Source organism: Heteronotia binoei, chromosome 18 (genome assembly GCF_032191835.1).
Source record: "Heteronotia binoei isolate CCM8104 ecotype False Entrance Well chromosome 18, APGP_CSIRO_Hbin_v1, whole genome shotgun sequence".
Taxonomy (NCBI): Eukaryota; Metazoa; Chordata; class Lepidosauria; order Squamata; family Gekkonidae; genus Heteronotia; species Heteronotia binoei.
Window position 1 is genome coordinate 17,488,291 of NC_083240.1, and position 24,879 is coordinate 17,513,169.

Genomic DNA, 24,879 nt, shown 5'->3' on the forward strand with positions numbered 1-24,879 from the left:
CAACAACCAAACCTGGGTGGAGCCATAGCTCAGGAGCAGATGATTGGTTCCACAGGCCAATACCACCCTGCCTAGCCCAGTCACCTGAAAACGCACTTCCATGTGTTCAGTCACTCTTTGCCATCTGATTCCAGCAGGGATGCTCAGGACAGTTAGAAATCCAATAAAGGGAGGGGCTAGAGTCCCTGATTCTTAACCCAACTACAGCAGTAAATTAGGGTGTCAGTAAAATATATCCAAACAAACAAACAGGTGCAAGGTAGGGTTGCCAGCCTCCAGGTGGGACCTAGGGGTCCCCTGGAATTATTGCTCATCTCCAGAGTACAGAGATGGGTTCCCCTGGAGAAAATGGACGCTTTGGGGAGGTTGGCTTTCTGGCCTTGTACTCCACTGACATCCCTGTCCTCAAAACTCCAGGAGTTTCCCAACCTGGATCTGACAAGCTTAGGGGGTCCTGGCAAGCAGGGCTAGTCGTAGCCACTTTTTAAACTTGCTAATCAAGTTCACTGTTATTCAGGATGTATCTGTACTCCAAAGCCACAGTCCTGGCTGCGTATTCCCCAAACCCTCCTGAACAGCAGCCAAACAGAAAAGTTTTAAAAAAATAATAATCAAAGATTGCTTTCCTGCTGGAAAGAAGAAGTCTGATGCCCCAGCTCCGCAGAGAACTTTTGCTTCTTAGGAAAGGAGGGCATCGCATCTTCAACAGTCTCCCCTTGATCCTCCTTCCTCACTTCACTATATATAACCGACATTCCTAAAACATCCTGTAACTCTAAACCTGCGATCATATTTTTATGGGTGACCCAAGGGGGGAGGGCGGGCCTTCTCTTCTCTGCTGGACCACTTGGAATACCCACCCCGACGTCAGTTGGAGGAAAACACTGAGTCTCTTCTCAGTAGTTTCTCTTTAGCTTTTTAAACTGTCAGTTATTTGGTGGGGAGGAAAAGAAAGCAGTCCTTTCAGCTTCAACTGAGGAAAAGGAGACCTGAAAACTCTTTTGGAAAAAAAGAAGAATCCATCACATTGTCAACACTGGATTGTTCCAGACAAGGGACTTTGCATATTTTTTTCTTTTCCAAACTTTTTGAAGCACTCCAAGATGTTTCTTACAACGCCGTTCCTTCTTTTGCTGATTGGGAGTCTCTCGTTTCAGGGGATTGCAGAGGAAGGTAAGAAAAGGTTTATCTATTTATCTATTGGATGGATGAGAGAGAAGGATCATGCGTTTCAAATGAGCAGCTGTTTATCTGGATTCCTTTCTTGGCTTGAGTTTTTAGCATTTTGATCATAGAAGTTCAGCAAACCGTTAATTTGGGCTGGCACGTACCAGGTATTCAATGGCAAAAGGAGCCAATTATGATATTCTTCAAAGAGCCCCTCCCCCCCCAAAAAAATAGGATTGTTGCAAGAAATCAAAATAGTACTAATTTTATTTATTTTGGAATAATAATGCAGAGCAATTTTCTGGTATTTCATCATGGCAATTTGCATCAGACATGAGCGAGATGAAGGTATCAAAGAAAGTTCTTTTTTGAGGTGTGTAATGTATATTCACTCCACCCTGACCTTGCTAGCCTGATCTTGCCAGATCCCAGAAGCTAAGCAGGGTCAGCCCTGGTTAGTACTTGGATGGGAGACTACCAAGAAAATCCAAGGTTGCTCTACAGAGCCAGGTAACAGCAAACCACCTCTGAAGGCCTCTTGCCTTGAAAACCTTATGGGGGTCTCCATGTCGGCTGTGATTTGATAGCAAAAAACAACATATTCACTCCCTCGATTCATGTTACAAGATCTGCATGGCAGACATGTGGACTGTCTGCTAGATTGGCACTAGGATCTCCATTCCAATCTGAATTGGCTCTGGGAAACTGCTTATTTGCCTCCACTGGAGAGATTTACACATCCCATGGGCTACATGTAATTTTTCCCAATGGCACCAATAGCGGCTCCCCAGGGATATTTCAGGTCATTAATGGCACGGGAGAGAAACCTCGAGCTGCCTCTCCATGCGCACCATGTTCCTGATCAGAATTGCAGAATTGTGTATTGTTGGAATTCTCTGGGGCAGTGATGCTCTGTATTCTTGGTGCTTGGGAGGGGGCACAGTGGGAGGGCTTCTAGTGTCCTGGCCCCACTGATGGAGGTCCTGATGGCGCCTGGTGTTTTTTGGCCACTGTGTGACACAGAGTGTTGCGACTGAATAGGCCATTGGCCTGATCCAACATGGCTTCTCTTATGTTCTTATGCACACTGGAGCATTAAATTATCACACAGCCCACTTCTGACAGTCAACATTGGCTGCTACATGGACCTTGTAGCAGGGTAACTGCTTTAAAAGAATCCATTTAACCAGAGGGGATAAGAGGGCTGTGTTTGGGGGCCGTTGGTAAGATACTAAGCGGGACCCTTCCCAGGCATGGCCATGGTGCAGAGCTGGAGGTCAAGCAAGTGATTCATAGCTACTGGTCCCTCCTTGCCCACCTTTCCAAGCCAGTGGTCAGCCACTGCAGCCAGGATGAGCAGCTCCTGCCTGCTAACAGGTTCTGTCCCTGCAGAAAGTGGTAACTACTCCTGGAAGCTATGGCTGCTCTCTTGGGACAGGTGAGTGAACAGAGGTCAGGGGCACACCCATGCCAGTGCCCCTTGCCCTCTGGTGAACCTGCAGAGGAGGAGGAAAGAGGAACATAACCTACACACTCAGGATGGGAGAAGAGGCCCCGTCCTCCCAGCAGCTCCCATGGTACTGCTGCCACCTTCCCGAGGGAGAGGGCAGGCTGAGATTCCTTCCGCACGCCAAGGGTCCCTCTGAAAGCCAGTGGCCTGTTCTTTGTGCTGGCCCTAGACTAAAAGGGAATGTCCCTGGCTCAGCAATACAGCACTTTTTTGGCGTGCCCGAAGTCTCCTGTTCATTCAGCATGGTCTCCAGTTCCAAAGATCTTGAGCACAAGAGCCGGGAAAGACTTCTCACTGCCACAAGATCTTACCAGTCTGAGTCAGTGAGGTTAGGCTTGAAGGACAAAGACCTGATTCAGAACAAGGCAGCTTCATGCAACAGAAGCCTGGGTCAAACTTCCAAAGGAATTGCCAAAAAAACCCCAACATCTAAACAATGCTCTGTTTTTGTCACAATGCAGAATTAAGAGACTCGGCAGTGGATGCAAGCTAAGATGGCTTGAAAGAGAAGGTAGTTGAAACTGCCCGTGGGTCTTAGGCAGGATGGTTAAATGGAGCCTCCATGTTCCAAGGAACTCTACCTCTCAATAGCAATTGCTGGTGTCAGCCTCAGGGGAACTTTGTCCTCCATACCCTGTGTGGAGGTTTCTGAAGGCATCTGGTTGCTCAGTGCGGGAAACAGGATGCTGAACTGGATGGGCCACTGATCTGATCCAGGAAGGCAGTTCTGATCTCCAGTTTCAGTCTTCTAAATGGCCTTTGCTAGTGTGGAAAGCTCATTGGGAAAAGCCTGTGAATAGGCCGAAGCACGAGAACTGTAGGGAATCAGCACAATCAGGTAGGGAATGAACAGCTTGGTCTATTCAGTTATGCTGCACTAGACTTCTAAGGTTGGAGGGGCTGTGGCTCAGTGGTGGAATATCTGCTTGGCTTGCAAAAAGTCCCAGGTTCAATGCCCAGCATCTCCAGTTAAAAGACCTCAGCCTGAGACCCTGGAGAGCTTCTGCCAGTCTGAGTAGACAATACTGACTTTGATGGACCAAGGATGTGATTCAGTATAAAGCAGTTTCATGTGATGAAAGTTGGAAGCCAGTCCCACTGAATATTAAACATCTTATTCAAAGTTCTGCTTTAGAGCTCTTTGTGAATAGATAAATTTAGATCCCATCAAACTTTACTGTAGCCTAGGTGACCACAGTTTCTGGTCTTCTGAGGTTAGGTGGGTGACCACTGGAGACAGGGGCTTCTCTGTTTTGGCACCTTGCCTCTGGAACTTCTTCGCCACAGTTGTTTGCTTGTTGGTAGCCAAGCATGTTGGGGTTTCAGTACCAGAAGAACATGTCCCTATTTTCTTGCACATTTGAAAAATTATTAATTTTTTTAAAAGTAATCTGGAGTGGTTTTTTATGCTCTCTGTCTTACCCCCTGCTTTCAGCATCTGTTTTTCTGAAGGCAGTTTTGATTGCACTGTTGTTTTGGCTTCTGCAGCATTGGTGGTTTGAATGCATTTATGGATTTAAAATGTATTTAAAATTCATTTCTGGGAATTTTAACTTTCACACCTTTGGTGAGACAGCAGGATAAAAATGCCTTTTGATGAATCATCAATACAACAATCTGGAATCATCAATGCAACGATCAGGTTGCACTGATGATTGATTAAGTTGCTCTTCCTCTGTGTAAGTAGTTGCATTTTTCTAACAAACTGCAAGAAATCTAACCCAGGCATCCAAATGGTCTACTACTGATTCACAGCCCCACCCCACAATGAGCATGGTCCTTCAGCATTCATGAAACTCCCTTATACTGAATCAGACCATTAGTCCATCAAGGCCAGCATTGTCTCCTTTGACAGGTAGCAGCTCTCCAGGGTCTCAGACAGAAGTCTTTCATATCACCTACTGCCTGGTGCTTTTAACTGGAGATGCCAGGGATTGAACCTGGGACCTTCTGCATGCCAATCAGATGTTCCACCACTGAGCTACAGCTGCTTCCCAGAAAAAGTATGCCCATGATCCTGCCTTCTACTGAATCACATCCCCTTCTTTTGAATGGAGACCTTCTGCATGTTTGCCGCTGAGCCACAGCTCCTCCTCCTACTCTTTTGGATTACTGTTTCCAATGCAAAATGTTTTTGATCGGCCCTTATTGCATAACAAGGCATGTGCAACAACCCAATGGCCTGTTTTGCCAGCTGGATTGCCCATTGACCTGGAGTTCAATATGAGTAACAAGAGAGTTGAAGGCCTAGAAATGGAAGGCACACATTCAAATTCTGGATTTAAAGACTGCAGTGGATCAGCCACATCAGAACTGGGGGAGGGTGTATGGAATACCAGCAGGCAGGGTTGGCTCTGCCACTAGGCAAACTAGGTGATTGCCTAGGGTGCTGGCCTCCTGGGGGTGCCAAATTGGGTTAGGGCTACCCTAACATTGGGGTACCCTAACATTGGATAACATTGGGTACCCCTCCCATATGACTTGGTGATGTTATCAGTGCACAGGAGGGCAGAAATTAGTCTTGCCTAGAGCCGGCCCTGCCAGTAGGGTGGCAGGGGTGAAGAGACAACCTGGTTGGAGAATGAAGTCCTCTACAGAACAGTCTAGACAACTTCACAGCCTCCTTGGAAACAATTGAAGTTTGCAGAGCTGGATGTTTTAAACATTGCCTTTTCCTCTCTCTCTTTCTTTTGCTGTCAAACTGCAGCTGATTTATAGCAACCCTATGGGGTTTTCAAGGCAAGAGATGTTCAGAAGTGACTTGCCATTTTCTGCCTTTTCCGAGGTTGGTAAAATGAGTACCCAGCTTGCTGGGGGGAAAGTGTAGATGACTGGGGAAGGCAATGGCAAACCACCCGGTAAAAAGTCTGCCATGAAAATGTTGTGATGCGAAGTCACCCCAGAGTTGGAAATGACTGGTGCCTGCACAGGGGACTACCTCGACCTTTTTCTTCAAAACCTGGGGGGGGGGGGGGGCCTCAGCTCAGATTCACTCATCTGTCATCAATCCATCTCCATCGTTCCAACTTTGAGGAAAGTTCATGTTCATGTGAATACACAAAAGCCTCTTGTGATGAATGATAGATAGCAGCTCTCCTGGGTCTCTTTCACATCTCCTACTGTCAGATCCTTTTTAAATTGGAGATGCCAGGAATTAAACTTGGGATCCCTACTCCTTGTTGCTCAAATGGAATGAAAAGGGGTGGCTGTTGCCTTTATGCCTAGTTTGTGGGCTTCCAAGAGCTGGCTGGTTGGCCACTTTGGAAACAGGATGCCAGACCTGGAATGGACAGATAGGTCCTTTTCCATTTGTTTTGTTTCTCCATGTTTCTTTATGTCCCCGTGGAGGCTGCAAAATAGTAGAGAGTCCAGTAACACCTTTAAGACTAACACATTTTACCGCAGCATAAGCTTTTGAGAAACAAACAGCTCTGATGAAGAGAGCTGTGTTTCTCGAAAGCTTATGCTACAGTAAAAATGTGTTAGTCTTAAAGATGAATAGTTTCCTTCCTCCTGTTTACATGCTGGTGATTGGATTTTGTATGCAAATTGTTATGTACAGGAATGCACAGAGTTAGATTTGAGTCCAGAAGCACATTAGAGACCATGAGCTATGAGAGTCGATGCTCCCTTCAACAGATTGATTCTTGGAAGCGTATACCACCCTCCCCCCATCTGAAGAAATGAACAAGGACTCATGCAAGCTCCTATCCTGCCACAAATTTTGTTACGTCTTCAAGGTGTTACTGGACTCTGGCTCTTTTCTACAGCTACAGAAAGACTAACAAACATCTGAATCTATCCCCAATATCTTGTTGGTCACTAAGGTGCTCCTGACTCACATCTAGCTGTTCTCCTGAAGACCAACACGGCAACCTTCTGAAACCATCTTCATGGAAGTGTATATGGTGTTGGTGACAGACAAACCACGTTGAAAACGCATACATTTTTCAGGAAGCAGAAAGTGCACAAAGATCAAGATTCCTGGGATTGTTCAGGAAAAGCTCAGTTGTGTCAGATATTCAAATCAAGCCAGGAACTATGCTGGATCAGTTGGATGAAACCAGAGAGAGAGCTCTCCAGCCTATGGGGTACCTCACCTACTGGACTGACAGGCCCTCCAGAGCAGTCTTGTTTGCCTTTCGAATGGCCCTGCACCTACAGCATAGGCGAAAAGAGAAAGGGCAGCTTCTCTTTGCACGCATGCTAAATGAGAAAGTAGGACAGCAACATGAGGTCACTCAGCGGTGGAGAGAGGATTCCTCCCTGGTGCTGACCTTTGGCTCCTCCCTCCCAAAGGCACTCAGCTTATGTTTCCTGTCCCCAGCTCTCTTGGTCTGCTGCCCGTGAGCCTGGCCTTGACACCTGTTCTGTCCAGAAGACCAAGTATAAACAACAGGAGACAGAAGTTTTAGGCACATGGAGAGTTTCCTGAACTTGCTTTTAGAGCATCCTTTGTTTTGTCCTTCCAGTCCCCTGCATACTCTGGAGTGGATTAGCATGCGACATGACCTGAGTTCGATCCCAGTGGAAGATGGGATTAGGTAGCCAGCTCATGGTTGACTCAGCTTTCCATCCTTCCGAGGTTGGCAAAATGAGCACCCAGCTTGCTGGGGAAGGCAATGGCAAACCACCCCATAAAAAGTCTGCCATGAAAACATTGTGAAGCAATGTCACCCCAGAGTCAGAAACGACTGGTGCTTGCACAGGGGACCTTTCCTTTACCTTTATTATTCTTAGTTATTCTTAGGAACATTTAGGATGGCCCAGGCTAGCCTGATCTCATCAGATCTTGGAAGCTGAGCAGGCTCAGCCCTGGTTAGTATGTGGGATGGGAGACTATCAAGGAAGTGTAGGGCTGATACACAGAGGTAGGCGATGGCAACCCACCTCTGAATGCCTCTTGCCTTAAAAATCCTATGGGGGGGGGGGTCACCAAAAGTCAGCTGTGACGACAGCTCTTTCCACCACCACATTTATATTCCACCCACCCACTCCCTCTGAGGAGGTCAGGGCAGCATGAGTTCTTCTAAAATACAGTGCTGCATCAACAGCCAAGATTACTGGCACCAAAACACCAGTGAGGCCATTACTGTGGCTCCTCTTGGTCAGGTCATAGGACTGGATGATGTCACATCCTTGTCATTCAGTTATGGTTGCCAACCTCCAGGTGGGCCTGGAGGTCTTCTGCAATCTCCAGACAACAGAGATAAATTCCCCTGGAGAAGAAGGCTATTTGGAGGGTGAAATCTATGGCATTATACCCTGCTGAGCTCTCTCCCCACCCTCCCCAGGCTCCATTCCTACAATTTCTAGGAATTTCCCAACCCAGAGCTGACAACCCGAAGCTCAGTGGCCCCCAGGTTGGAAACGTTGAAGACTGTTTGACTAGATGGTGTGATTCAGTTGATCATATATTTTTACGATATCAGAATGGAGAGAGTAAGCAGGGACGGGAAGGCTGGAAGTAAGAATGAAGAGTTTGTGGAGAACAGTTGAGATTTGGAAGGTAAAGATTCATCCTCATTCATGTGAGGAGGAGGAGGAGAAAGAGGAAGAAGAAGAGGAGGAGATTGGATATATACCCTACCCTTCACTGCTCTTGGGAGAATAGCTCTGAGGGAGCTGTGGCTGACTCAAGGTCACCCAGCTAGCTGCCTGTGGAGGAGGAGTGGGGAATCAAACCAGTTCTCCAAATTAGAGTCCGCTGCTCTTAACCACTGCACCAAACTGACTTACCAGTGAAACCTCATGCACCTCATGGCCATGTGTACTAAATAAACAACACTGTTTCAAATAAAATTAGGAAAAATTCAGCAGCAAATTTTAAAACCATCCCTCCTCCTAAGCAATTCCTTTACTTATGTAGCTATGTTGGTCTGCAGTAGAAGTGTTAGATTTGAATCAAACACCACCTTAGAAACCAACGAGATTTTCAGGGTGTCAGCTTTTGAGTCAGAGCTCCCTTCATCAGATACAAATACGAATGGAAGTCCCCGAGTCATACTTGTATCTGACAAAGTGAGCTTTGACTCTCAGCAGCTAATACCCTGAAAATCTTGTTGGTCTTTAAGGTGCTGCTGGACTTGAATCCAGAGCTTTTACTTTTGATAATGCACTGAAATTGCCCAATGAACCAAGCTTGCTGAACGGTAAGAAGTGAAGAATGTAGCTTCCTGGCTGACAAGAGTTCACCATGCAGCCTTGCGAATCCTTCACTCATCACCCTGCAGTTGATGACATTTTTTGATAGGAAGAGGTCAAAGGAAACAATGCCATTTGGGAGGTCATGGTGTAGAAAGACAGATGGAAATCCATGAGGGAAATGAAAGATGAAAGACTTAATGATGTGGTAAAAAAAAAAAACAGAGGAAAGTCACAGATGGTTTTTGAACAAAGTTGCAGTAAGCTTCAGATATCTGAAGAAGTCTGAATGTACAGAAAAGTTTATGCCTTGCATAAAACTTTGTTGGTCTTAAAGGTGTCACTGGACTGCGACTTTGTTCTGCTGCTTCAGACCAACACGGCTACCCACCTGGATCTAGATAGCTGGCTTTAGTATGCTTTCAAAAATTCTTCTTTTGAAAAAAGGGTGTGTCTCCTGTTGTATGTGCACTTTCCTTCTGGAATAAGGCAGGGGCTTTTCTGCGTGGCACCACAGCTCTCCTATGAGCCATTTCTTTGGCACATGGTCTTTTAAGTTTTAGGTGCCCAATGAAAACCTTCGTATTGGCCCAGGAAAGTTGCTGGTTAAGTCTCATTTTTCCTTCTGGGTTCCTGGTTTTTAGACCATTTTAATGATTTCTTGGGGGGGGGGCGGGTTGCAGTGAGAAAAACTGTCCCACAAGGCTGAGGACCCCCAACACAATAGCTTATTTTTAGATTAGTGGACAAATGAGGATCCATCTGCCCCAACTTTCGCCCACCAAACTAAATCTGTTTTCTATCTCACAGAGTCAGATAGAAAACAGATTTCCCTAATGATTCAGCCTCTGCAGCTATTACTAAATACTACATACAAAATTATAGAAAACATTTATTATCATATTGCTCTATGTACTTAACATACACAACATTATTTGGATGGGGAGGGGCAAGAGAATAGCCCCAGGCTATATTTTCCCCAGCAGTATCTCTCTACTTGCCATTGACTAGTGCTAACTTGCTTTAATTGCTGTTTGCTTGATGCTGCTAAATTGTGCCTAATTTTATACCCTAATTCAGGGGTACCTAACTCATTTGTTATGAGGACTGGATCTCACATAATTGAGATCTTCTTCATCCAGGCCATGTGTGTCATAAAATGTAATGCCAGGTAGTAGATATATAAACTTTATAAAGGACACAGATAATGACGATTTTTTTTAAAAAAAAACACTTTAATTAAAACATGCTTAAAACATTATCACTTTTGCAATATTTTGTTTATTTAACAGTCTCTGATTACTGACCCCTCTTGCACTGTATTATTGCATCAAAATCTGAGCTGTAGCAATCAGGAATATGCTGTTCAGGTGTTGTTCAGGTGTGTATCTCTAAGTTGCAAACCTACTTTTGAAATACTGACATTCATTACAGAAATCTCATGGGCAATGCTTTGAGCCTAAGACTCAAAGGAAAATATGAAATGGCTGGGCATTGCAAGCTTTTGTACATAAATTGTGTCATGTGCTGGTCAACCAATGGAGAAAATAGGGGCTTTGCTCTGTAGCTTGATTAAACAAACCTGGCAAAGCAAGCTGTTATGCAGAAGGAAGCAAGGAAGGGAGAAGGAAGCAGACAACAGTGAGTTGCTTGCAGGCCTGATAGGAACCCACCAGGGGCCTGATTTGCGCCTGGGCCACATGTTTGACACCCCTGCCCTAATTGAATCACTTTAATATGAGTTTATATGCAATTATTACTGATAATCTGGAGATATTCCCAGCTTTTCCATGCCATTTCACCCAATTCCCTTCCATCTTTTGTCCACTTGGCTCCTGGTGTCAAAAGGAACCCTCCTTCTCTCTATTGCATGCAGAAAAACTGGCAAGTGCCAACGCAATCCGTCTGCCATTTTTTTGGTTGTTGTAATGTACTGTTGTCTACTTGATTCTCTTGTTTACTCATAAGTCACTTTTACTTTTGCCCAGCAAGTACAGTTTTACTGGAAGATGAAACGGCGACAGGAAACAGTGATGGCTCTGGACCACCAACTCCAGTAAGTGTCCTTCTGGGATGATTTATGAATTACATTTCTCTCATATGATGTTTCCATTAGATGATGTGAGTTTCTCTGTATGAAACCAGCCTAGACCAGGTGATAGGAAGAAGAAGCTAGGTTCATCATTGTCTGCTTTCAGTCTTTCCTGGTTACTGCATGCTGTACAGTTTTTGCATGCAGTTGATAAAGTTTTTCATTTCTATATCTGGTAGGTATAGAATATATACTCCTTTAATGACACACAGTGGAAATTGTGTACATTTTATGGGAATATTTATTTATTTATTTATTTATTTAATGGACTTATATCCCGCCCTTCTCACCGAAGTGTCTCAGGGCGGCTCACAACACAATAATTCACATAATTCAGTTTAAAACATTTACAAGTACAGTTAAAACCACAATTGATAAAACAAGATAAAATAAAACCAGCGGTCTATAAAAGCATTTTGTTCCATCCAAGATGTTCTCCTCTTCAGTTAGGTGTTGTAGGCCTGCCGGAAGAGGGCTGTCTTACAGGCCCTGCGGAACTGCCCTAGGTCCCGCAGGGCCCGCACCTCCTCCGGCAGCTGGTTCCACCAGTAAGGTGCCGCTATTGAGAAGGCCCGATCCCTGGTGGATTTTAGACGGGCCTCCTTTGGCCCGGGGACTACCAACAAGTTTTGTGAACCCGAGCGTAGTACTCTCTGGGGAACGTGTGGGGAGAGACGGTCCCTAAGGTAGGCAGGTCCTAGGCCATATAGGGCTTTAAAGGTAATGACCAACACCTTGTACTGGACTCGGAATATTACTGGCAGCCAGTGCAGATCCCGGAGCCCCGGCCGAATGTGCTCCCATCTTGGGAGCCCTAATAACAGCCGGGCAGCAGCATTCTGCACCAACTGCAGCTTCCGGGTCCGGCACAAGGGTAGCCCCATGTAGAGGGCATTACAGTAGTCCAACCTCGAGGTGACCGTAGCATGAATCACTGTTGCTAGGTCGTCGCGTTCCAGGAAGGGGGCCAACTGCCTCACCCGCCTAAGGTGAAAGAAAGCGGACTTGGCAGTGGCTGCTATCTGAGCCTCCATCGTCAGAGAAGGCTCCAATAGCACCCCCAGGCTCTTGACCCTGCCCGACACTGTCAGCGGCGCGCCGTCAAAAACTGGCAGGGGGATTTCCCTTCCCGGGCCGCAGCGACCCAAGCAAAGGACCTCTGTCTTCGCCGGATTCAGCTTCAGCCCGCTCAGCCTAAGCCACCTAGCCACTGCCTATAACGCCCGGTCCAGATTTTCTGGAACGCAGGCGGGCCGGCCGTCCATAAGCAGATAGAGCTGGGTGTCATCAGCATATTGATGACAGCCCAGCCCATACCTTCGGGCAATCTGGGCAAGGGGGCGCATATAGATGTTGAATAACATCGGGGAAAGTACCACCCCTTGAGGCACCCCGCAGTCAAGCGTGTGTCTCCGGGACAGTTCCTCCCCAATCGCCACCCTTTGTCCCCAACCGTCAAGGAAAGAGGAAAGCCATTGCAAGGCCAGCCCCTGAATCCCTGCATCGGCAAGGCGGCACGCCAGAAGCCGATGGTCGACCATATCGTACGCTGCCGATAGGTCCAACAACATCAGCACCGCCGAGCCGCCTTGATCCAGATGGGGGGAGGGAGGGACAGAAAGTGGCAGCAATATCCAGTTTACTCTTAAGAAAAGCAAAATGAAGTGGTGGTTTTCATATTAAACTCTGTGCCACTGCAGAGAAAACTCGTTTCTGCAGAGAAGAAACTGCAAACATGAGAAATGATAAATTATCTCCCACCCAAATGTGGCTCATACTTCAAACCATGCACCAGACTTTCCTTTGTTATCAGAACTTCTCTGCTACCTGCTCTGGTAAGACTTTTGTTTCCCTATCCATGAGATTTCTCCAGGTGAATGAGCACATGATTTTGCTTTAGGTACAGTATTGTTTAAAAAGGAAATTAGCCTTACTATTATTTTTCTGTTTGTTCCCCCTATCTGTGCAACCGGTCCACATCTTTAGTTGCCTACAAAACTACAGGACACAACAGATACTTTTCCCTTTGAAGAAATGATGACCACAGAAAGTGCTGTTTCAACTAGTGAAGATAGTGATAACTCGACAGATCCAGAAGTCCCAGAAAGTTCTGAAGGTATAGTGGGGAGTGTCAGCTTTCCTTTTATTCTACCTACCATTTTGTTCATCCATCACATTTCTATACTTCTGAGAAGGCACATGAGGTACAGTATGATCCCATTTTCAGACGGGGTGACTCCGTTCCCCACTCCACAATAACACTGTGAAATAATTGAAACTGAGACAGAAAAACAGACTAAGTCTCTCCTGTCTCGGACTTAGCCATATTATTCTGTGCTACATTAACCTCAAGACTTGACTACTGTAACACACTCCACATGGGGCATACCTTGAAGTCAACATGGAAACATCAACACAGTGGCTAGACTACTGATGCAGGCTAAGTATCCTAACATATCACACAATGTTTTAAGATTGCAACGTGGGAAGCCAATTTACTTCCATTATTGAGTCAAGGTATTCACATGCTAGGACCTTCATATCTGCAGAAACCCTCCCTCTCCACTCATATGTTCCCACAAGGCAGCTCTAAACATCAGACCTGGGATTATCAAAATCTATTATCCATCCCCGGACCAAGGGAGGCCAGACTAAGCTCTATACGAGCTAGGGCCTTCTCAGTGGCAGCACTGGTGTTATGGAATGCTTTCCCAGAGGCCACAAGAGCCCTGCGGGACCTCTCCCAATTCTGCAGGGCTTGCAAAACCAAACTTTTTCATCAGGCATACAACAACTAATGTGGGAGGAAGCTGCCACTGTTATATCACTGAAAATTATCATCCGTACAACCACTAATAGAGTAATATAAGGAACAGAGAACTGAGATATGGAGAAGCCGCCTTTATTATGAAATCTTCTTATAGCATCTAAAAATCTATTTTTCAATTGTTTATATGTGTTTTGTTCTTTTATAATTGTATTTACATTGTTTTATCATGACTGTTAGCCGCCCAGAGTTCGCTCGTGGAGTGGGCGGCATATAAATTTAAAGTAAGTAAATTTATGGATGACCATGGGGTAAAAGGATTACTGAAGGAGGATAGGGAAATGGCTGAGAAGCTAAATGAATTTTTTGCCTCCGTCTTCACTGTGGAAGACGAGAACTTTTTGCCCGCCCCAGAACCACTAATTTTGGAAGGGGTGTTGAAAGACCTGAGTCAGATTGAGGTGACAAAAGAGGAGGTCCTACAACTGATAGAAAAATTAAAAACTAATAAGTCACCGGGTCCGGATGGCATACATCCGAGAGTTCTGAAAGAACTCAAAGTTGAACTTGTGGATCTTCTAACAAAAATCTGTAATCTTTCATTGAAATCTGCCTCCGTTCCTGAGGACTGGAAGGTAGCAAATGTCACCCCCATCTTTAAAAAGGGTTCCAGAGGAGATCCGGGAAATTACAGGCCAGTCAGTCTGACTTCAATACCGGGAAAGTTGGTAGAAACCATTATCAAGGACAGAATGAGTAGGCACATTGATGAACACGGGTTATTGAGGAAGACTCAGCATGGGTTCTGCAAGGGAAGATCTTGCCTCACTAACCTGTTACATTTCTTTGAGGGGGTGAACAAACATGTGGACAAAGGCGACCCGATAGATGTTGTTTACCTTGACTTCCAGAAAGCTTTTGATAAAGTTCCTCATCAAAAGCTCCTTAGAAAACTTGAGAGTCATGGAGTAAAAGGACAGGTCCTCTTGTGGATCAAAAACTGGCTTAGTAATAGGAAGCAGAGAGTCAGTATAAATGGGCAGTCTTCGCAGTGGAGGACGGTAAGCAGTGGGGTGCCGCAGGGCTCGGTACTGGGTCCCATGCTCTTTAACTTGTTCATAAATGATTTAGAGTTGGGAGTGAGCAGTGAAGTGGCCAAGTTTGCGGATGACACTAAATTGTTCAGGGTGGTGAGAACCAGAGAGGATTGTGAGGAACTCCAAAGAGATCTGTTGAGGCTGGGTGAGTGGGCGTCAACGTGGCAGATGCGGTTCAATGTGGCCAAGTGCAAAGTAATGCACATTGGGGCCAAGAATCCCAGCTACAAATACAAGTTGATGGGGTGTGAACTGGCAGAGACTGACCAAGAGAGAGATCTTGGGGTCGTGGTAGATAACTCACTGAAAATGTCAAGACAGTGTGCGTCTGCAATAAAAAAGGCCAACGCCATGCTGGGAATTATTAGGAAGGGAATTGAAAACAAATCAGCCAGTATCATAATGCCCCTGTATAAATCGATGGTGCGGTCTCATTTGGAGTCCTGTGTGCAGTTCTGGTCGCCGCACCTCAAAAAGGATATTATAGCATTGGAGAAAGTCCAGAGAAGGGCAACTAGAATGATTAAAGGGCTGGAGCACTTTCCCTATGAAGAAAGGTTGAAACGCTTGGGGCTCTTTAGCTTGGAGAAACGTCGACTGCGGGGTGACATGATAGAGGTTTACAAGATAATGCATGGGATGGAGAAAGTAGAGAAAGAAGTACTTTTCTCCCTTTCTCACAATACAAGAAATCGTGGGCATTCGATGAAATTGCTGAGCAGAAAGGTTAAAACGGATAAAAGGAAGTACTTCTTCACCCAAAGGGTGATCAACATGTGGAATTCACTGCCACAGGAGGTGGTGGCAGCCACAAGTATAGCCACCTTCAAGAAGGGTTTAGATAAATATATGGAGCACAGGTCCATCAGTGGCTATTAGCCACAGTGTATGTGTGTATATAAAATTTTTTGCCACTGTGTGACACAGAGTGTTGGACTTGATGGGCCGTTGGCCTGATCCAACATGGCTTCTCTTATGTTCTTAAATACCATAGCATAGTGATTAAGAGCAGCATTCTCTAATCTGGTGGACAGGGTTTGATTCTCCACTTCTCCACATGAGCCCTGCTGGGTGACCTTGGGCCAGTCACTGTTCTCTCAGAACTCTCTCAGCCCCACCTACTTCACAAGTTGACTGTTGTGGGGAGAGGAAGAGAACGCAACTATAAGCCGCTCTGAGACTCCTTAAGGAAGAGAAAAAGTGGAGTATAAAAACCAACTCATTATAATTAGTGGTTTTGCCAGTGAGGTCAGCAAGAGGCTGTCATAAAGAGTCTGTTCATGGTTTCTCAGAGGCTGCCCTTGTTCTATAGAACAGGCTTTCAAAGAGGTGAGGAATGCTCCACACTTGTAGGCTCTGAGCTTCTCCTATATATGGAGAGGCTGTGTTTTACATGCCTTTGCTTGAATTTCTTTGATTGTATTTGTTTTTCACAAGAAAAGCAGGATATGCATATGTTAAATAAGTAAATATAACTCAAAGTCATCAAGGAGCTGCATGGCCCAAATGGAGACTTGAACTCAAAATTCAACAGTCCTCTTTAGCAAAGTGGTCCACCATGACCAGCCTTTCGTTTAGATGAATACTCTTGAGTGGCGATCTCAGTTACTGGCAGATCACAAATTGTCACTTACAAAGCTAATACGATGACGATGTATCAGTTAACATCCCAAATTAGCCTTCCAGCCAAAGAGGCATCCCATAAAACCTTCGCTTGCCTCATTGGTGCTTCCCTAATTGCATCCTGACCCAGTCAGTTCAGGCCAAAGGAACCAATGAGCAAGGCAAGGCGCTTGTCTGAAATTACTCCGGAGGGATGGTACCGAGTGATTAGGTGGCTTTCTTAGGTTACCTTCTTCCTTATTTGAACCTATAGGCATGCTAATGAGCTTCTGATCTCTCGTGTAATCAGAGGAGGGTGGCATCACATCCTATTTCCTGATGAAGCAGAGGTTCTCTTGGCAGTCCCTGGAAGGCAGCCAAGTGGAGGTCATTTCCTGCAGAGTCATTGCTGACTAATTAGCACCTGGACAGCACAGCTTGCAAATACAGTGGCTACCATGGCAGCCATAACAGCACCACTCCACTTCTCCACATGCAGCTGCTAGGTGACCTTAGGCCAGGCACAGTTCTCTCAGAGCTGTTCTCTCAAGAGCAGCTTTCTCAGAGCTCTCTCAGCCCCACCTATCTCACAGGGTGTCTGCTGAAGAGACAGGAAGGGAAAGGAGATTGTAAACTGGTGAGACTACAAGTGAATGGCAGGGTATAAATCCAATCTCCTCCTCCTTCCTCTTTTTCTCAACAGATACCATGTAAGGCATGTGGGGTTGTGAGAGTTCTGAGAGAACTGCTCATGAAAGGACAGCTCTGAGCAAACTGTGACTGACCCAAGGTCACCCAGCTGGCTGCATGTGAAGGAGAGTGGAATCAAATCCAGTTTTCCAGATTAGAGTTTGCCACTCTTAACCACTACACCAAACTTGTATCTTCTTTCACTATAGTTTCTAATTCCTCACCAGCTTCTACAGGTATACTTTCATGAGGTCTCTGTACTGTCCTATTCAATTTGTTTCCCAAGCCTCACACTGCATTTCCCATAATTAGACTTTTTATTAATCCTACCTTGCCCGTCTATCAGCATTTGGCAATGATTCCTAGCCAGTCTGAATGGGCAGATTATTCTTTACTTGGTTCTCTATGCTGACTACTCCTTTTAACTTCTCTCTACTACCCAATATATACATTTGATAAAATATACATTTGGTGGCTTTTGAAGGACATTTCAGGAAGAGCATTCTGATTCATGAAAACTTATGCCAGAATGAATTTGGTTTCCCTTTGAGATGCAACTGAGCTCCTGTTTGATTTTGCTACACTACTGAATTGTTACACTACAGCCTACCTAGATACCATCCAAATTGATGTTTCAGTCCATCCTATCTAAGGCCTGAACTGCACCTAGCATTTTAGGCATTATCACCTTGGCGACTTGCGGCTGTATTTAATATTTGTGTGCCATCAAGTTACAGCCAACTCATAAAGACCCCAGGGCCACAGTGTTTCCAAACCAGAAGTGGTCTGCCATTGCCCAGCTCTGCATAGCAACCCTGCACTTCCTTTGGTCTCTTGGAGAGCCAGTTTGGTGTAGTGGTAAAGGGCAGTGGACTCTAATCTGAGAACTGGGTTTGATTCCCCATTCCTCCACATGAAGCCTGCAAGGGGATCTTGGGTCAGTCACAGTTCTCTCAGAGCTGTTCTCTCAAGAGCATTTCTCAAAAGAGTTCTTTCAGTCCCACCTACCTTACAGGGTATCTGTTGTGGGGAGAGGAAGCGAAGGAGATTGTAAACTGCTCTGAGACTCCAAGTGAAGGATGGGGTATAAATCCAATCTCCTCCTCCTTCCTCTCTAAGTACCAATCATGGCAGATCCTGCATAGCTTCCAAGTTCTGATGAAATCAGGCTCATTGGAGTTATTCAGGTATTAGAGTTGCTAGCTCTGGGTTGGAAAATACCTGGAGATTTGAGAAGTCGAGCCTGAGGACAGGGGTGCTTGCGAAGGGGGAGATCTCAGTGGGCTATAACACCATAGAGTTCACCCTCCAAAGCAGCCATTTTTTTCTAAGTGAATGGATCTCTGGAGTCTGCAGCTCAGCTGTAATAGTGAGAGTTTTCCAGGTGCAACCTGAAGCTTGGCAACCCTGGCAGCCACATGTGGCAGCTGCGCATTCCAAGTTGCATCACATTAGCCCAAGTTAAGAACATGGGGGGGGGGGAGGACAGAAAGGGTTTCTGCCTTCCAACACCTTCCAGCTCTCCTAGGGGCAGATGTTAATCTTGCTTAGAAAAACACATGGAGAGGGCAGGGGAAGCCATTTCACCATTGGTGGAGGATGTGGGGTAGGGTTGCCAGATCCGAGCAACTCCTGGGGATGGAGACTTGGGAATGGAGTTTGGGGAAGACAAGGACCTCAGTGGAGTACAGTGCCACAGATTCCATCTTCCAAAGCCTCCATTTTCTCCAGGAGAACTGCTCTCTGGTGTCTGGAGATGCACTGAAATTCCAGGGATTCCCAGATCCTGCCTGGAGGCAGGCGTCCCTACATTTCACACATTTCATCCTAGAAGATCAGCCACATTCATTGGGAATGACTTAACCCCAATGAGGCCAGAGACAAGGTTGGGGGGAGTCCAGGCAGAATGCCCTCCTGTTCCATCCCCCAGGAAGCACACTACCACATCTTCCCTCTTGCTACCTGTCCCACATTATGCATATGTGCATGCACACACTCTCACACCCAAATCCATCCCTTTTCTGCAGCTAGTGAGACAAGATTATAGGGAGCCAAAGAACTGCTGCGACTGCCTCCAAGGCGGTGGGGGTGGGGGGGGGGGAGAAAGCACAAGGTCTCTGGGACACCATGGCAGGGGCTTCAGTGGTGATCTCTTGTATCTTGGCAGGAGAGGTGCCTGCAGAAGCAGAACATGGCTCTCTAGTTTCAGCATGACCTTCTTGCTGCATTCCCCTTGGCATCCCTCCCATAATGAAAGAGATTGTCTCTGGAGGTCAGGCATTGGCAGGCAACAAAACAGGTTGCTGGGAGGAAGGGTTAACAGCTTTGGGTTGGGAATACCTGGAGATCTGGAGGGTGGAGCCTGGGGAAGGGGATGTTGGGGGAGGGGAGGGACCTCAGCAGGGCACAATGCCATAGAGCCCACTCTCCAAAGTATCTGGAGATCAGTTGTTATAGCAGGAGATTTAAGGGTTGCAAATCTCCAGGTGACACCTGGAGATATCCCACCATTACAATTGTTCTCCAGATGCCAAGAACAGTTCCCCTGGAGAAACTGGCTGCTTTGGAGGGTGGGCTCTAGGGCATGATACCCTGCTGATGTCACTCCCCTTCCCAAACCCGCCTTTTCCAGGTATTCTCAACCCAGAGCTGGCAACCTTATGAGATCTCCAGGCCCCACCTGAAGGCTGGCAACCCTACCAGTGGGAACTGTGTATTTACACAATAAGAACATAAGAAGAGCCCTGCTGGATCAGACTAGTGGTCCATCTAGTTCAGCATCCTGTCTCACACAGTGATCAACCAGTTCCTCTGGAGGTCCACCAACAGGGCATATGAGCTTAGGCCTTCTCCTGATGTAGCCTCCTGGCTCTGGGATTCAGAGGATTAGTGCCTATGAATGTGGAGGTTACCCTCAGTCAAAGCGGGAGATCTCCTGGCCCCACCTGGAGGCTGGCAACCCCAGCACACTGACCTTGACTCGGATACCATAATGGCTGTCTCTGGTGATCCTGTACGGACTTTTTCCTGATGCATGTCTGTATCCCAAGCTTTTGAGGTCTATAAAGGATTAGGTCTGGGGAGATGAACCCCAGCCTGATCCAAACTCAGGTGAAATCCAGTCCAAGTTAAAATCAGTCTCAGGAACACCAAGTTGTGCCTGCCTCCAAAAAGTGGTGAGGTCAGGCACTTGTTAAGGCCCACCGAAGCTGGCAAAGAGGCTGCTGACCAGACCATTCTCATTTTGCGTGGGGCACCCGAGAAGGTCAGAGGCAGCCTGAAAGAATTCTCGCCTCCTGCAAGCTCGGAGGACAGGCAAAGAAATGGAAAGAAGGATTCAGGGAAAGCAGCAGGCCCCCTGGGATGTTTCCCCAACTTTGCAAAGCAAATGGAAATCCAGTTCCTGAAAGAGCAATAGCAAAAGTGCAAGATGCAGAGGAAAGAGCTCCCTGTGAAACAGAGTTATTTTACCATCAAAAAAAACAAATAGCAACAAAAAATGTTTTGCAAAACTGATAGCCTCAGCTTCCTGCTCTTATTTGTTGGTCAGGAAGAGGAAGCCCAGTTAACTCCGGCTGTGACTTATTCGAGCACAGGTCAGCCCAGAAAGGAAGCTCACCTTTGGTGAGTCCTTGAAAGGGTGATCTTGAATGGGTTGCCAACCTCCAGGTGGTGGCTAGAGATCTCCTGGGCTGTGATCTCCAGGAGAAAGAGATCACTTCATCTAGAGAAAATGGCTGCTTTGGAAGGTTGACTATATGGCATTATAACCTCATTAAAGCTCCTCAGCTCCCCAAACCCTGCCCTCCTCAGACTCCACCCTCAAAATCTCCAGGTATGTCCCAACCTGGAGCTGGCCACCCTAAGTTGCCAGCCCCCAGATGGGGCCTGGAGGTCTCCCACTTTTACAACTGATCTCCAGCTGGCAGAGATCAGCTCCCCTGGAAAAAATGGCCCCAGGTATTTTCCAACACAGACCAGGCAACCATAGAGGAGGACTTTGGCAACGTATAATGCCACAGAGTCCACCCTTCAAAGCAGCTATTTTTCTGCTCTTAGTCATCTGTTGATTGGCTGTAATAGCGGGAGGTCTCCAGGTGACAACTGGAGGCTGGCAGTCCTACCTTCTGCAAACTATGCAAAACTGAACTATTCAAGAGGGCCTTTCTGCACATGGAATAGGGATGCCCATTTCCTCCTGGGAAATGGTGCAAGGAGAAAATGGTTAGCCTCCATACCATCTTTCCCCAGCACCATGGCCCCAACCCAAACTGGGTGGCTGATTCGGGAGACATTTTAAGATTTTCTCCCAACACCTTGCAGTCTATCTCCTATGTGTTATCTAGCTCTATTGTTCAAAATGTACCACCAGAGAAACTGCTCAACTTGGCTGCCTTCTTGCACTCTTTAGATGGTCTGGAAACAGCAGCGCTGGTTGGGATCATCATTGGGATTGTCGTGGCAATTGGTGTGGTCACTGGGATCATCATCACAGTTGCAAAGAAAATGTCGGGCAGGTACTCGTAAGTACAACCCAAGGCAGGTGTTACGGCGACCAGGAGACCATGGGCCAACTGCAGGTTTTTATGCACCTTTGGACACTGGGTCCAGCAGGGGTCTTCCATGCCTGATCCCTTCTCCCTAGGGTTTCCAGCTTACTAGTGGAACCGGACAATCTCCTGGAATCTTGACTGATCTTCAGATCACAGAGATCAATTCCCCCGGAGGGTGGATTCTATTGAGGGATTCTATGGTGAATTCTATGGAACAATTCCCCTGGAGGATAGATTCTATAATGGCATTGTACCCTGCTGAGTACCTGCCCTTCCCCAAATAGATGTTATTCAACATCTAGCATATAGATGTTATTCAACATCTAGCATATAGATGTTATTCAACATCTATATGCGACCTCTTGCCCAGATTGCCCGAAGGTATGGGCTGGGGTGCCACCAGTATGCTGATGACACCCAGCTCTATCTACTTATGGACGGCTGACTGGTCTGCGCCCCAGAGAACTTAGATCAGGCATTACAGGCCGTGGCTGAGTGGCTCAGACTGAGTGGACTGACACTGAATCCTGCGAAGACAGAGGTCCTTTGTTTGGGCCGTCGGGGTCCGGGGGGGGGGAAATCCCCCTGCCAGCTTTTGGCGGTATACCGCTGAGGCCAGCGGACAGGGTCAGAAGCCTGGGGGTGCTCCTGGAGCCGTCCCTGAAGATGGAGGCTCAGATAGCGACCACTGCCAAGTCCGCGTTTTTTCATCTTAGACGGGCAAGGCAGTTGGCCCCCTTCCTGGACCCCGACGACCTAGCAACAGTGATCCATGCTACGGTCACCTCGAGGTTGGATTACTGCAATGCCCTCTACATGGGGCTGCCCCTGTGCCGGACCCGGAAATTGCAGCTGGTGCAGAATGCCGCGGCCTGGCTGTTACTGGGCCTCCCAAGGTGGGGGCACATTCGGCCGGGTCTTCGGGCTCTGCACTGGCTCCCAATAACATACCGGGTCCGGTACAAGGTGCTGGTCATTACCTTTAAAGCCCTATATGGCCTGGGACCTGCCTACCTGAGGGACCGTCTCTCCCCACACGTTCCCCAGAGAGTACTGAGGTCTGGGACTCAAAATCTCCTCAACATCCCCGGGCCCAAGGAAGTGCGTCTCAAGACAACTAGAGACAGGGCCTTTTCTACAATGGCCCCTATGTGGTGGAACCAGCTACTGGAAGAGGTGAGGGCCCTGCGGGATCTTACTCAGTTCTGCAGGGCCTGTAAGACGACCCTCTTCCGGTTAGCCTACGCCTGACTGGATAAATGTAGCTTTCTAGATCTCTGTGATTACTGTATAGTTTTAATGCTAATTTTTTTTAAGGTTTTTAGGTTTTTAAATGCTTGATTTTAAATGTAATTACGTTGTTCTGATTTTATTGTTTGTTGTAAGCCGCCCTGAGCCACTCGTGGGAAGGGCGGGATATAAATCCCGGAATAAATAAATAAATAAATAAATAAACACCACTATCCCCAGACTCCACCCTCAAATCTCCAGGAGTTTCCCATCCTGAAGTTGACAACCCCACTTCTCCACTACTTATTGGGCAATTGTTCCTCCAGTTGTAACTCTGTTTTCCCTAACAACCAGTGGGGGATTTACCAGTAGAAAGAAGACGACAGAGGCCTCATTGCCAGTGTTGCAACAGAAGTGATGTCATCATGCCACTGACTGATGGACGAGGCTCTGGTATTTGGGCAAATATGGTAAAACAAGCTTCTACCACTGAGTTTTTGCCCAAATACCAGTTTGTCACCTGGAAGTCACTCACTAACAAGATGCCCTCACTTCCTGTGTGACACAGGCAGTGTGACCTAGGTTTCTTTTTTTTACTGGTAAGTTCTGCCCTGCCCCCTGCCACGATGGCAAGAGACCCCCACCTCCACTTGTGGATCTGGCAACTTAATCCCTCCTCACTGAACCACTGTTTTCCCCATCTGTAGCATGATTTGCCCCCACCCCCACAGCATCCCTGATTTTCTCACATTTCTTTTATTCTTCTGTAGATAACATGTAGCATGATTTGCCCCCACCCCCACAGCATCCCTGATTTTCTCACATTTCTTTTATTCTTCTGTAGATAACATGTTCCAAGTAAAGCAAAGTAAATTTAATCAAACTAACTCTCTCCCCATTTGTTTCCCCAGGCCCTAAAAATCAACAAAGAAGAAAATAGAATTGGAGAATTGCTTTCCCCTTTCTGAACATCTCTCCTCATGTACAGATCATGGAAGATGACCCGTGGAAACAGTGAATGTGGATTTGCTGGCCCACAGAGGTCCAACACAATTTCCTGGAGGGATGCTTTGCGTGCCAAAAAATGAAAAGCTGTTCACCCAAAATAACTATAAAGGGGGAAATTTGCCAGTTAAGAACTTTAAAAAAAAAATGGGAGGAAATTGTTTATTTCTATGGTGCCATGGATAGGTAATCAAAATAGTTTGCTAGGGAAAGTTTGTGGAACTCCCGCAGTGAAATGATTTCTACACTTCATATCCTGTATCATTCTGGGTGTTTTTTTTAAACTTATGGGTTGGATCCAGCCAGCTGTTTCCCTCACTCCTTATTTTAGCCCCTTCTGGACTGGCTTTGGCACATGTAAGTCCCATGATCTGTAGTATAGCCTTTCCTGGAGTTTGAAGGGGATCCCATTTTCCGGTAGAAAAGCTGGCTGGGTCCAGCCCTATGGATATCTTGTGATATAATATAGATCCTTGCTGCTCATCTGTGAGGGTGGGGAGGGAGTTTAAAACAGCTGTGTATGTTCTAAAATTAAGAAACTTCAACTGTCTGAAGCTGAGATTCTACAAGATGAATAAATAATGTGAAAATGTTTAGTGGTACATAATTTATTCTGTAAAGTTTAGTTTTTTTAAAAGAATGTCATGATTTTTGGAGAAATATTGAGGGAGAGACAATGGCTTCCTTCAGCATCCTTTTGGGTTTATATATGGGCCAGCAGTTTTCCCAGTACCATTATTTCCTTATTCCGAGCAAATGTTCTGTCTGTTTGTCACACCTTTTGGATCCTAGTTAGAGCCAGCAGATTTAGAACATGCACAGAATGCCTCTGCTTTCTCTGCCTCTGGTTCACTGGTGTCACTGGAGAAAGTTTGGTGTAGTTGTTATAAGAGCAACAGACTCCAATCTGGAGAACCAATTTGATCCCCACTCCTCCTCCACATGCAATGAGGACTGGAAACTGTTATTTTAAAAAACAGGCAATAAAAAAAAGTTCCCTATAAGCAATTATTTAAATTCCC

General features: G+C 46.4%; 1 protein-coding gene across 2 annotated transcripts; it reads left to right on the plus strand.

Annotated features, from left to right (window-relative positions):
* The first annotated feature begins 878 nt into the window (after window positions 1-878).
* On the plus strand, window positions 879-23,965 carry PDPN (podoplanin). Of its 2 annotated transcripts, none has more exons than XM_060259210.1 (5): window positions 879-1,173; window positions 10,810-10,877; window positions 12,900-13,029; window positions 21,481-21,592; window positions 23,764-23,965. In XM_060259210.1, exons 1-5 carry the CDS (start codon window positions 1,104-1,106, stop codon window positions 23,768-23,770), a joined length of 387 nt encoding a protein of 128 aa, XP_060115193.1. In that variant the 5' UTR covers window positions 879-1,103; the 3' UTR covers window positions 23,771-23,965. The 2 variants fall into 2 exon arrangements, with proteins under 2 accessions (XP_060115193.1, XP_060115194.1); XM_060259211.1 differs by having other exon boundaries at window positions 21,481-21,586.
* The last annotated feature ends 914 nt before the right edge of the window (window positions 23,966-24,879 follow it).

What these genes read in the sequence shown, in the direction of transcription:
- PDPN (XM_060259210.1), top strand. Translation starts at nt 1,104, where the DNA reads ATGTTTCTTACAACGCCGTTCCTTCTTTTGCTGATTGGGAGTCTCTCG. An exon ending in TCAGGGGATTGCAGAGGAAG is followed by an intron (nt 1,174 to 10,809) that starts GTAAGAAAAGGT and finishes ACTTTTGCCCAG; the next exon opens with CAAGTACAGTTTTACTGGAA. An exon ending in GCTCTGGACCACCAACTCCA is followed by an intron (nt 10,878 to 12,899) that starts GTAAGTGTCCTT and finishes CCACATCTTTAG; the next exon opens with TTGCCTACAAAACTACAGGA.